General features: G+C 31.5%; 1 protein-coding gene across 2 annotated transcripts in view; it reads right to left on the bottom strand.

Annotated features, from left to right (window-relative positions):
* LOC107169190 (follistatin-related protein 5-like) overlaps window positions 1–15,203 on the bottom strand; it is a 122,526-nt gene that overhangs the window by 39,119 nt on the left and 68,204 nt on the right. For both annotated transcript variants that reach the window (XM_089228177.1, XM_089228178.1), the window contains exon 3: window positions 8,273–8,504. In XM_089228177.1, coding sequence (XP_089084303.1) covers window positions 8,273–8,504 — 232 coding nt within the window. The remainder of the gene's footprint in view (window positions 1–8,272; window positions 8,505–15,203) is intronic.

Genomic DNA, 15,203 nt, shown 5'->3' with positions numbered 1-15,203 from the left:
CAGGTAAACTCTCTTCTATACTGCAGTATGTGTCGATTATACCATCTAAATGCGTAAAACTTCACTTTAAAATGAATGTGTTAATTTTGAATTAAATGATAAAATTTTCTATCAAAAATGATTCTGAGCGAAGACTAGTCAGACTATATTACTAAGTATATTTTATTTATATTATTGGTGTAGTACCTAGTTTACTTTACTATATTAGTACTACGGTAGGTTGAATTAATTCTACATAAAACACTGCGTTAATTATTTTATGATTATTTAATATTTGGAATATTATATATTATTTTCGTCATACTTTATTGTTATTAAATTTTGAGTCAATACCGACCTACCGAAGAACGGTGTGAATAATTTCATGGTATACTCGTAAATAGACATTAATATAACGTTAATATATATATTTTTGGAAAATTTTATTTGTTGTTGTGTATATAAAATATAAATAAAGTACACCTACGTAAAAGTTTCAAGTCATGAGTAATATTTTTAATTACATCCAAATAAGAAAATAAATTTTGTTAAAATTCCGTTTTTTCATAATTTTACTTTTTACTCTTCCCCTTCCCTTATGTACCGACAAGTTAGTCACTTTCCTACCAAAGTAGATAGGTATAGAGGATGAAAATAGATATATGGTAAATAGTTGTTATATTATATAATATTTCAATAATTTACAATTATAACTTTGTTAACAATAAACATCTAAGTGTAGCTGAAAATTCTTAAAAATATTTCACTTTACAAAGTAGAATATGTATGAAAAAAATGGATTTACTTAGTTGTTGGAACTTGTATTCTAGTCTTTTTAACGCTCGAAAAAATAGGTATTAAATTCTAAATATCATAGCTGCTACTTAGCGATTGTAATAATCATGTATTGAAGTTTTAGTAATGGTTGAATTTATGTGTTGTATAAATAGTATGGTTAAATTCAAACAGTTAGATGAGTAACAACATTTATTTTGTAATCATCAAGAAAACGATAATCCACTGTTTTAAAAGTAAATTCATAAATTGATACCTATTTACTTGTGTATGGTCGATATTTTGGTTGAATGTTTACTAAATTTAAAATATGTCATTTTAGAATTTTTTTTTCATGTGGACCATCCTAAAGCTGTAGTCTGCAGTAAAACAAGAAATCACGACGGTTCACTCTGTATACATAATATATATGATGCATATTATACCTATCGGATGAGATACTATTACGGTGTCGGGTATTATGTTGGAGGGTGAGGATCGTAAATTATTATTCTAGTCGGACTATAGCCGTCGCGTATAAGTCGTATAGGTATGCGAGTTGAGTGCGTGCGTGTTATATATTATATATTTTATATCCGAACAACGCGTAATATGTTTATAATATAATATGGTTTGGGTGTGTTGTGTGCACGAAAAGGATGACGCTCTGCGTACAATACGAAAAATTATTGCCGATAGGGTTGAAAGGATATAGTATTATTATTATTATTATTATTACTATTGTACGTATAGCGCTGCGATGGTGACACAGACTCGTGTAGAAAAACACGAACACGATAGAGAGAGAGCAGTGTGTGCGAGAGACAGAGAAAGACCAGTGGTATATGCCATAAATATGCATAAAATATACATATATAATATTTTTTCATAACAATAGAATATAAAAACAACGAATATCGTTCGGCACGCGAATAATCGACCAATTAGGTGTTTTATTATATTATACAGAAGAAAATTGAGTTTACTGGCGCCCGCCGTCGCCAACTGTTCAATGTTTAATAATATTAGTAAGTACACTCACGAACGACGACGACAACGAATGTCAGGGCGGCGGCGACGGGGCCAACGAATGCAATGACTGCGCGTTGCACAAATATACACGCGTGTGCGGCGTGCATTAGTACAGGGTGAACCATTTATGAACTGATTTTATAATATTTCGAGGAAAACTTCGTTTTTTTTTTAATATAGCATAGATTTTGAAGTATTAATTATTACACTATTCGTCATATTTTTTTACCGTTTTTATCATATCATATTGGGTTTTTTTTTAGGTTTTTAATTCCAAATATAGTTTATGTAAAATTTTGTTAATGTATATAGATACCTAATCAGATATATTATACGTTTAGAATTTTCGGATTAGCGAAGAATTTAATCTAGAGCACAAACTTTTGCGTCGTGGTATACAACAGCCCCATTTTGCCATTTTCAGGGCGGCTCTTTCAAAAACATCAATCGACTTCGATGTAACAGTTTAATAAAATAGATCACCCTGTATATACGTGATGTGTGTTTGCGTGTGTTAAGTATATCGCCGCTGGGTCACCTGTAAAGATAGTCACTCATGCTATATTATAAATTATATATATATTATATACATATATAACATTGCCTGCTTCCACCCGATTGCTACTATACTGCAGTTGCTACCCACCATGAACTAACCCCTACTAACCCAACAACACACACATACACGTCCGTTTTACAACTCCCCGGGGAAAATGCGAAGAAGTCTTTATCAAATATATAACGCAAAAAAAAAAAGCTAGCTCCCGCAATATACTCACATATTATAGCGCGCGCGCACACACACACACATAATATGTGTATGTTATACACCATACAAGTGCATGGATTCAGAGTAAACATCTGAGAGGAGTCTGTTCGCTTGTAACTATATCACAATATTGTCCTTTTAAATAATATTCAAAATCATTTTCTTACGATAGTAATATTAAATTATTTCATTAGTAACAATTCGATTACAAACTATATTACATTGTATTATATTTTGTCCATACTGAATAATTGAATCACAAGTTGCTCTCTGAAAAGTGGAAATGGGAAAGTGCGCGCAGTATTTGTTTGCCCGGGCCCATTGACCTCTCTCAATCCTTTGACTCTGTCTCCACGTAGACTTTCGACATGGCGGCGCCCAATTTTATGTGTATATTTTATATAGTCAGTATATTTGTATGTATAAACATACGCCGCACAACAAAACATAGTATAACAAAAACAATAATAATAATAATAATAATAAAATAATATTTTCGCCAATCGTCTGATATATACGAATACGTATCACAATAAGAATATATTGACGGTTTTTATTTTCTGAGGGGAAACAAAATAGAAAACTGTAAGCTCTTTGGATTTCAACGTATACAGTCAATAATGTGTGTCACATTATCGACGAGCGTTGTTATAACCACTACCGTACACGTACAACTCGCATTACAGCAGCGGCGTTTAGTGTCGTGTGTGCCCCTAACAACCACACCATTACGCGTAAACGTATTACATATTACTTTATTATAGTGAAATTGTATGTGTTGCTCCGTGTCTTGATCGACCTACGACGTCGGTGAAGCGTTTGCATTCGAAACGTATAAAATAATAGCCATGCGCTCGTTTTTCAAGTAGGTACTATTAGGTGTATACATGTTATTATAGTAAAGTATTTTATTGTATAGGTGTCAAAACTGTTAACTAAAAACAAATCCTTCCAAATACACAATGAGAGTTTTGTTTAGTCTTCACCAAGTACTAATAAATATCGATGTAATTCTAAACGAAAAAAACTATCTTGGTGGACATAAATTTACTGAAAATGATTACAGATTTACCATGCAATTTTATATTTAAAACGGTGAATCTTTACAACCAAGTGATGGCGTGACTAATTTTATTGTCCCACCTGACTAGACCTTTTGTACGCCAAAACATACCCACACTATATCCAAATATTTCTGAAAATCTTCATAAATCTATTTTATAGTCGTTTGGTTTGCTAAGACTTCGATCTACATATTATTATACAAATACACAACACACTATTAAATATTAGTATTAAATTAATTATATAGTATATATGAGTATATAATATAGCAGTCCGATACAAATCAATTTTCATTTGTTTAATAGGTGAATATACCGGTGAAATAGGCAAAACTAAAAGTCAGAATGAGCTTTATGAGTTCCAAATTTTATTTTTACAAAATGCACAACAATTTTATTTTCAACATTGATTTAAATATATTTTGTAGCAACATTTTCAACTAGTGCCTATGAGTCTAAAATATAAGTTTAGGCTCGCGATAGGTACTAGATATAAATATTATGTAGTACACAGAACGATTCCTATTATTCCTAATGAACAAAAAAAAAAAAAAAAACGGAAGTGTGTGTTATAATAATATTACACTCGTGGTATAAACTAGAATCGTGAGTCAGCTAACAATGCATTATATATAATAACAATAATAATGAGCCGTGTGAATTTTTACCTATAATTTGATTGTATTAACGATAAATATAACAATATAAAAATACAGGTGCAACAGTGTATAATATATTATTAATATATATACGCGTAGGGGTACGAGTACCTATTATATTGTGTGTAAACCATTCTAACAACGATGGTTAAATCAAGTAATAATTATATTATTGTTAACGAATAAACGGTATTAAATATAATCGGTCCTGACTAAAGTCACGTGATATACGCTGTATAAAAAATATAAAGATTCGAATAAAATAATATCGTAATCGTTTACGGAAATTATTATCGTTATCATTATAGTGAGGAAAAAAATCGTAAGTCTTGTGCCAAATGCAGTCAACATGGCGCTGACGAATGGTGACTATTATAATATTATGCAGCAACGGTGGCGACGTGGCTTGGGCATAAGTAGTATACACACATCATCGGGCGGCGGTTCGTTACGTTTCCCTCCCTCGGGAAATAATTATCGCAGGTCCGAGTTTTCGTAAATTACACCCTCCTCTGGGATCCGGCAAACGTAACGTTATTGTCTAAGTATTTATTTAGTCGGGTTTCTCGTCGTTATAATAGCAACATAAAAACAAAAACACCAGCAGACCCGAACGAATAATCATATAACGCGCGTTCTCGCGTAACGCAAATAATTCGACTGTTTGCCGAAATTGTACGGAGTTGAAAACATCGACTAGGAATAATAATTATTTCCGGCGAGAAGTTCGCGGCAGCATATACACAGCTGTTATATACGTCGAAGAAGTCAACCCCGAAAACCAGCGAGATCGCCAAACCGTACGTAAAACAGTTGATTCGATGTATAGTAAAGTAAAAGTTATACCCGCAAAGTACGCGACTGATGCTCGTATTATTGTGTTATATGATATTTTTTAAATTTCGTGTTAACCGACGTTATCCTGAACGCCTCGAAAATAATGTCCACGACACAGTTGCTGCGTAAAAACATATTAAAAATTATTATAATATATATTATTATATTCTACTTATATCTGTTGTTTATATGTATAATTTAGAGACCATTTAATCGCCGGCCAAGTTAAAATTATGTATGCTTAACCTAACCTGTATATTTAATGAATTATCTCGTATTGTATTATTCATCCTACACCTGCCCGTGGGACGTTGAATTCATCTATTGATAAACAAATTAATATATTTATACGACTGTACCAATGTATTATAATATTATTGTATATACCTAATACGCGATAACTCTCGGTGCAGTAGCCAACTTTCAATCCGACATGTCCAGCAGGACAATTTCAATTATAAATTTATAAAATAACTAAGCACCCCATAGTTACGAAAATGCTGAACGATTTTAGACAAATATAAGTTATATTTTTTCTACAGAAAAACACAGTTCGAAACGAAGGACGGAGGTGCATGCATGTACACTACAATAATGCACGTCAGAAAATTGAAAACAGAGGTTCTGCGTCTATCCAAATAATAATTATTAATTGTATACTTATTTAGAATAACGCGGATTCTAGAGGGGTAAATCTTCCATCACAAATAGTATCTATATATTATATAATATCTCATATATTGCTAATTGTATAAACGACCTTCAAAGTTGACATAATTATGATTGAATATTTAAATGTTTCCGATTCCTAACCTAACCCCGAAACTTACTTGTTAAAGAATTTTGGGACTCAGAAACAAAGAGTTAATATCATGGCTCATTTCTCGTTTCACGGGCAGTTCGCAATTAGCTCAACAAATTAATAATACTCATTCTAGTCAGGTTGAAGTCTCGTCTGGAATTCCTCAAGGTGGGTTTTTTTAATCCTCTTTCATTATTTCTGTGTATCAATTTTACTTCTGTTAGTTTAAAGAAGGTAAAAATCGTACTTTATTTGATGACATAAAATTGATTTCAGAAAAAGTTTCTTTTTATCTCCGTTTTATTTATTTTTCACTTGTCAGATCTCTCTTAAAATATGACGTGGTTGTTCAAAATAGATTTTTAGCTTTTACTTATTTCATTCTCAATACCCCATCAGTCATCTACAACAACTAATTACCATCTGTGTGAAATCCCTCATATTCAAACTCTACCCTATTATTAGAAGCTAACAAATGGTTCGTTAGGTCTCTTTTAAATGGGACCGGATCCAATCTTCTCAAAAGTGTCTCTTTTAGAATTTGCTCTTATTCTACACGCAATCAGATTCGTTTCTCTATCTTCAGTCACACCTCCTCGTAAAGCCATAACCACCAGAAAATCTTGGTGGACCGGTCTAACCTAATATAATAAGCTCGCAAAAATTTTAGACGCAATTTTTGGACAGTAAACATCTAATGGATCATTTTGAAGCGAAAATCTCGATGGGCCGATGAATAGGAATTAATCAGCCCCAGTGACGGCCAGACAGGTTAGCAAGGAATGCAACTGCATGTGTTCTCGAGGGGGGTGTGTGTGTACTACTGCAGGTTTCACAGGGAAATTAAAAAATTTATAACATAAACTATAGTCTATACTAATTGATTTCCTTGAATTACAGTGAATAATAAGTGAAAATATTTGTTATAAATAAAAAATTGGGAGGGTGGGTGGCTAACTTTTTCTAACTGCATGTGCTCTTAAAATACCTCTGCGCGCCACTGAATTCAGCCCTAAATATACACTACTCCCTAATATCTACCTGTATTTTTAAATGTATAATATGTTAGGTTTAAATGTAAATTTGATTTTCACTTCTTTAGTTCTTTGTAATAATTGTCATTTTACTTTAAAATTTGATAATATAAATAAAATATGTGTGTAGCCTACCTTACGCATTGTTAAAACCATTATTGTTTATTTAGCACGATATTGGTGTTGTGCGCGCCTTTCATCTGGTTTGTATACGCAATATTACAAGTTCGAGTCATTCACCCCTTCGACGATAATCAAGTATAATGTGTATTATAATATAACTTTGAGTGAGTTTATAACTATTAAGGTACTTGAGTCATCTATAATGCTATATTTATATGTACTCACAGATATTTCATACGAGTGTGCAACTTAAATGTTTTCTTGCAGAACAATGACAATACTGCGTATTGTAATTAAAATTGTTCCCAAGTCCGATTACAATGCAATATATGTACATAGGACGGGATGACTGGTCGTGACTCGTGTATGTCGTATTATATAGGTATTTCTTTTCAAACGTAGGGTACTCGAGCTGATTTACAGATAATATTATGCACTATGAATATAGACTGTATGTATGCATAATAGAGAATGATTAATTTATCTCAGAACACCTATCGATATTTGTAGGAAAATGTTGGGTTGTTATTATAATGGTTGTGTGTGTTGGGTATCATCAAAGGTCAGGACAGACGATAGATAAATTCATAAGCGATTTTGGGTTAGGTTAAGGTCAGGTTGACGTAATATATTAGAACATTTTCCAAATATTGAGCGATAAAATATGTACAACAATAATATTATATTGGCGGCGAATATTCGAAAAACGACAACGACGGCCCCGACCATACATAATTTATATATTGCATAGCAGTAATACCCTTCAAAACTTTGCGGGGACCGCGTGTGTTTCGTGTAACACATTGTTTCAAAGTCGGGTGATAAAAAATGCTCTTTTCGAGGGAAAAAAATTAGCGCTTTGCACGTCTATATACGGAGTGCGCGTTATCTATCATCGCATCTATACATAAGTGTCCCGAGGCGTCCATGTAGGCTATTTTACGGTCCATCCAACAACGTTTAGCAAAAGTCCATTGCAGTATAATGGCGGGCGAGTAAGTATCTACAGCATATGGTTAGATTTTTTTTACGATTATGCGCTTTTAATTTTGTGCGGACTGCGCGTTTAAGACGTAGGCAAAGTTTTTAAAAAATGTGTTCATACGCGTATACATATATAATAGGTACGATGCGCGTCTTTAGATACAGGTCATCGTAAGCGAATGTTTAAGTTGCTATTTTATAGGTATAATACTCACTTTGCTTTTCCAATACTTCTGCCGACTCCTCACCCTCTTCGTCGCTTTCGTCGCCGTCATCATCGTCGGGTTCATCGTCGTCGTCGTCGCCATCGTCTTCTACGTCTCCCTCTGATTCCTGCAGATATTCGTCGCCCGGTTTGACTGTCGGCAATGGTAGAATACCGTCGTCAGTCACCGACACCTGAGTGTTACTGCCATGGATTTCTTGAAGTCTGTGATGCCTCGATTTCTGAAACACGAATAACGTTTATTTTTTTGTAATTTATACACGAATACTATACATAGCAGCATAAACCCGCAGACAAGACATGGAAAAATTTAGTGGAGGCCCCGTGGCAGTGTTGTGATTAGATAAGTGCTTTTTTATCTAGATAAAGATAAAGATAACAGGGCAAAAATGTATCTAGATAAAGATAAAAGATAACACAATTTAAATTTTATCTAGATAAAGATGAAAGATAAATAAATTATTATTTAGATAACAAGAAAGATACATTTAATTTTTTTAACTCATTGAAATCCAAAACATTTTAAGAGTACACCTTTGATACTACTAAGTACTTCAATATTATATAAACATCAGCTATATGAGTAAATATATGTTAGCAGTAGACATTATTATTAATAAATAACTAAGGTATAACTGAAAAATGTTTTAAATTAAGTATAAAAATCAAGAAAAACTACACATTTTACACGATTTATTTACCTAATTTATTGATTAACTAACTAATATAATATTATTATTATTTATTATTTTTTTTTTTACCAACTAATATACATACTCTAATAGTCTAATATACTAATTAGGTATATTATTATAATTATGTAATTTTTTAAATAGTTGTTTTGGGGATTTTTTTTCCGATTACCATCCCAAGGCCCCAGGCCTCTTTTAATGTTTTAAGTTTCTAACCTAAAAACATACCTAATTGTCAAAACTTAACATATACCAACATCCATTAATTCATCGACAAATAATCAATCACTTCATTTTTTTCTACCAATAGCCATTAAACTGCGATTATATTTATTTTTGTTGCTGGTTTCGATATCATTTTATATTTTTTGGTTATTATAAATGGACTATAGTGACTTGTATTTTTTTTTTTTTTTTTTTTTGAACAATGTTTATAAGCATAGTTATATATTATGCAACTATAATTTATAAAAAACTTTATGCACATTAATTAATATCAACCAGTGTCCAATACATTAATTACCTATCTAAAGATTATGAATAAAAACCATACAATTAATTTTCGCACAACGAAAAGTGTAATGACATTACCTATGTGTAGTTGCTTAACAACTAATTCATGAACAAAGCTGGTTTTATAGGAACCTACATTAGTTTTCTACGAACACGCGTTGATAATTAAACAATAATCAACGTTCCACATTCAAAAAAAAAAAACACTATTATCAGTTAATGACCGTACGTTATGTTACATGTTAAAGTCAAAATTTAATTAATTTGCATATCCCGTTTTTTTTTTTTGGATTTAATTCTCTCAATTTTCAATAATGGTAAATACCTTAATAGAATTAAATACTAAAAAAAACTTTCTAAATAGCAATAATTCAGCTTATAATTAACTTGGTGGATATTCGTTTAAGCGGACTGGAGTTACATTTAATTTCAACGGATAAAATAAGTATTAACTTTCCAAATCCGTTTTGTACTTAACGAATTCGTATATATTTACAGTCGTTTAGAATTAATTAAAATTGAGCGTCTTTACGGAGACTATAATAAACGTGCAGGTTGTTCAGCCAAAAGCAGTCGAAACAAAGAAATCGAAACGAAAGATTATTATCCAAAAGTCAAATATAGAGTGTAATAAAATTTATAATTTTGTCACGAACTATAATAGCAAATAAAATTTAAAATTATAATTTCTTTTCCGTTTTCTGCTATTTAATATATTCAAATGTAGCTGTTTTAATATTCTAAACGAAATACGCCTACTTACACATTTTTGTTATTTTTTGTTCTATTTAATAAAATCCATCCTATACAAAGGTTGGTATAGAGAGTTTTGATGGTGAGTTTGATATTATATTATGTAGAGTTTCAAAATAAGTACCTAGGTACAAATAAAAACTTTATAGTTAGTTTACACCTACGCGTTAATCTACGTTAAGTTAACATACCATGTATATTGTGTATTATAATAAATATTTACATTTTGTTCAATGCTATAATAATCTGTACTCATATTAAAGTGATGGTAGGTTTAAAATAATATATATATACATAATACATATTATATAACCACAGTTTATAAAATAAAATAAATTATTTTTCATTTGCATCGTATGGGTTAAAAATGAATAATATTGTAAACAGTTAGTACCTATTCATTTTTTTTTAAATGTTTAAAAACACCTAAAGCTTTTTAATATAACCATCTACATAATTATAGTGCACCAAGAGTATTAGATAAAATAAAATAAGACACCTAAAATCGATTTTTGATGTCGAACGAATCTATAATATACTTTACAATGTAGGTTCCCCCATACTATAATAATACATTTTAACATAAACTATATTATGGGAGACACGGTAAGTGCTAATTAAATATACAAATACCTACTTAACTATATAGGATAGATACAACGTCGGCGAATATGTATGTCGGTATCAAATACGCATACCAAATGTGTAACCGGGATATTGGACGTCTAGTTAATATAATATTATTATATAAGCTATACACACACACACACATATATATATAATACTGTTAGGTGTATACATCGGGAGGTGATGGTAATCGCATGTGAAGTGTCAATATAAGTGCATAATATATTACGCATCGACGATCGACAGTTCCGGAATATATTACGCAGCTATAATATATGTAAATAGGTATTATGGGGAATATATTATAATATAATAAATCATTAAAACAAGAACAATATAATAGTGATTATGGATTTGGTTGTCAAAAACGGCAGCGCATTATTATTTCAAATGCCGGCCGGATTAAAATAAAGTGCATCTCGATGATGATGATGATGCGTTCCGCGATAGTTCTAGGAAACAAAACGGTCGTAAAATCATTCAATTATTATTGTTATTATTGTTGTTGTTTTATAGTAATATTATTATTATACCTATTACCTATGCATGTATTATGTATTTGCAGGTTACGCGTAACGCGTATAAAAGGCGGTATAATAACAATAAGAAACGTTGAATATAAAATATAGACGATAACCATCACGACTTATCGTTTTTAGACTTTGCAGGGCGCATCTCGCATTTCGATCACGATTATACCTACAATATCGGCCGGACGAATACAAATTTGCTGTACACAAAATATTTAAAATGTGTCGTTTTGCATACAACTACGTGCACCTGTGTGGAGTGTAACGACAGAGATTATGATGAACTACAGATGAGATGATATTATAGGACTGAGAGAATAACAAATGAGCATGAGCATCTACAGTTTAGATACACATTATACTATACCTAGGTACAGATGAGGTAAGATAGTTTTCGGATAAAACGAGACTTGGAAAAAAAATCGTAAATAATATATTAACGAATTGGCAGGTCACGTGATCAGACGTGAAAGATTGTCGGTAAAAGCGATCGAGGACGCATGAGAATGTGCAAAGACTCTGTACCGGAATATTATAATATATATATATATATATATTATATGAACTCGTCACGATAAAGTTTGTGTGAATTTTGTACTATATAGGAAACAAAAACGAAAGCCGATCGATGCGAAACGCTGTGACAATTGGAGATGGCCAAGGGTCGTCAAACAAGAACTTTTTTACGACCATACCAGCTATGCATGATAATCGTACAGATAGAGATATGGTCAAATTTTATTGGGAGAACTTACATTTTTATGGCCTTCATTTAATTATGCAAATAAATTTGCATAAACACACAATGTTTTTAATTCTTTTTACTTGCCTTTATTACAAATATTACCATAAACCATATAAAATATAAAAGATAGTTTATATTATATTAGACAAACATAATTGTATTATTCTACAACAGCAACAACAAAAAAGTCTTATACTTTAAAGTTTAAATACAACAAATTTGATAAAAATCGATTGATTGATGGAACAACCTTTAAAACCAAAAACATAAAAGTATAATTACTCAGTTTAACCTCAGTATATACATATATATATATATCCTGAACCTATAATCGTGGACTATATTTTAATATATTCTTAAAACATGAAGTTTAATAACTCCAAAAACCATTAATTTTAATTGTATTCAGTGTTGTATATGTTGTACAATATCAAGGTTACTACACACTCGCTTAACAGTTATTAACAGTAAAAAATGCTGTTTTCTTTTAAAGAGATTTAAAGTTTGTAGCGCCACAAAAAACTCCTTAAGTTAGTTGGTTTTCAACCGGTATGCCGCTAATATGCTTGTGGTGTGCCACGAGAATCGAAACTGTCAAATTATTTTTAAATCTATAACCTACTGAAAACGTTAAATCATGCGTGCAACATTGAATAAGTGTATCGTAGTGTGTCGTGATTACAAAATAAATCTTCAATGATATAATATAACTCGATACGCATTTGGATGGTCGTTTATTGAATATTCTATTATATTAGGTTAGGTTGGGTGAAAATATATCAAATATCTAATGTAATATTTTATATTGATTATGTTATCAAATGTCAAATATTATCTGATTATTTGAAAATAATGTACTCTTTAAGTAGGTTAATACCAACATAAGTGGTTTGGTGAGGCCCGTACACTCGATTGAGTACGTACTCTGAGTAGTGAGTGTACGCACTGGCATGCATTGCTTGCCCCCCAGATGGGTGACAAAATCCTTGTCACGCATATAATACGTGTTCCAAACCAACAACGCTCCCCTATACTAACAGCTAATGGCCATAGCTGTCAGATTTAGGATCAATAAAAAAACCCTACATTAAAAGTTCAAAATTTCAAAAATAGGGATTTAAATAAATGCATAATTGAAGGGAAAATGGGGTTTGAAAAGTTTGGTTAATCGTCTTGTATGTATGACGTATCATACGTACCTAAATGAAATACCCCATTCGTTCGAAACCATAACATCCATGTAATTGATTATTCGCAAACATAATCAAATCCCGTCGAGTGTAGGTATAGACACTGGAGACAACGCCATGCACAGAAACAACCCAAGCGTAATATAAACACCGAGAGGACCGCTTGTTGTTGTCAGAAAATAATACAATGACATGCTATTATATATTATACGCGTCGTATTAGTCGCATTCGCTAACTCAAATAACGTTTCAAAATTGGAGAGGCATGACACTGGGGACGTCATGAGTTCGATCTGATGTATCAAAAAATATACACGAGACGTATGCTGCAGGTGTATGAAAAATAAAAAAAGTAAAAGAACCGATCACTATATATTTTGTGAGTTACACATTTTTATTTTTCAAAGTATTAGATTAATTATTATTAATAATAATAATATATTAATATAGATTATAAATTATTATTATGAAACTGGGTACATAATGCTTATGAAAATATGGCTTACTACAAGCTTTATCAAGTTGATTGTTAATATGTACTTACCATCATAGACTTATAAACCTATATTTATGCTTATACTATTATATTATGTAAAATGTAATACGTGTAACACATATATAAATACGTAGCAATATAATACGTAAATACGTGATCCTATGACATATTTATGACACGTGAATTACCAAAATTTTGACCGATGTATAATATAAAATCTTATTACGATGATAACTGATAAGTACCTATATCAAGATCAAACCATATTATATATTATATTCATTGCATAACAAATATGTATTATACAAAAAGGTATTTTTTCTAATTTTCTGTGATATGCTGTATTTATAATAATTATTATTATAGCTACTTTGATTCGTAAATAATACTTTTATTTAATATATAGTTATGTTTTCTTGGAAGCTTTTTTTTAAATTTCTCGGTTGGTTTGATCCATTTAATACGCTGTTTGTGATCGTGACATGTGATACCTACACAAAATATATAACGCATTTCGCACGGATACTATTTTACATGGCACCATATAAGTTAACTGTATACATAATGTACAATATTATATTAAGTATTTAAATTAAATAATAAATAACGATTTATGTAATAGGTATATTTAATAGTATAAGTTGTGAGTATTGTTATACATATTCTATGTATTTTTTTTTGTTTGTTAAACCTGCAACAAATTGATAATATGCAAAATATTATCATACGACGGTTTAAGCTACTCTTCCAACACTACAAGAAACTTATCCGTAAAACAGGTAAATATTCAATTTGCATTGTATTTGTTTTTTCGTAGCATAATAACAATATAATACAAAATATTGAATATCGTTTTTAAACCTGAAAAGCGCAAACAAATCGATAGGCGCGCGTAATATACAAAACGGACTCGGCTCGGCATACGAACGAGCGTCGACTATTTTATATATTATATAAGCAATACACACACATATATATATATATATATATGAGAGACGACGGGCATTATTCGAATTCCACCCTCATCGGACCGTCGCCGAAACTTTTTCCACCGTCACTCTCTCCGGGGACTAACGAGAAAATCGTCCTTGGTGGCGGCATAGCACACAACCGGAAATGTGATCAAAGCTTTATATCCTATATATTTATACACTATCGTTATTCGCCGTCTGCACAGGCGCGTAATATATCTTACTCCTTCCCATTTCCAGGCTACGCGAATTTTGCTTTTTATATATTTTTGTCGTCGTCGCTATTTGGAGTTCGATGTGGAGAGGAGAGAGGGGGAGAGAGAAATTCGACAAAGTTCTCGACGTATGAGGGACCGAAAACCTGCCGATACCACCCTGCCAATGCAGTCAAGCTCGTCGCCAA

Source organism: Diuraphis noxia, unplaced genomic scaffold (genome assembly GCF_037042655.1).
Source record: "Diuraphis noxia isolate RWA-SAM2 unplaced genomic scaffold, SU_Dnox_SAM2 contig0005, whole genome shotgun sequence".
Classification (NCBI taxonomy): Eukaryota; Metazoa; Arthropoda; class Insecta; order Hemiptera; family Aphididae; genus Diuraphis; species Diuraphis noxia.
Note: the sequence above shows the minus strand (reverse complement) of the source record. Positions and strands in the feature narration are given on the sequence as shown.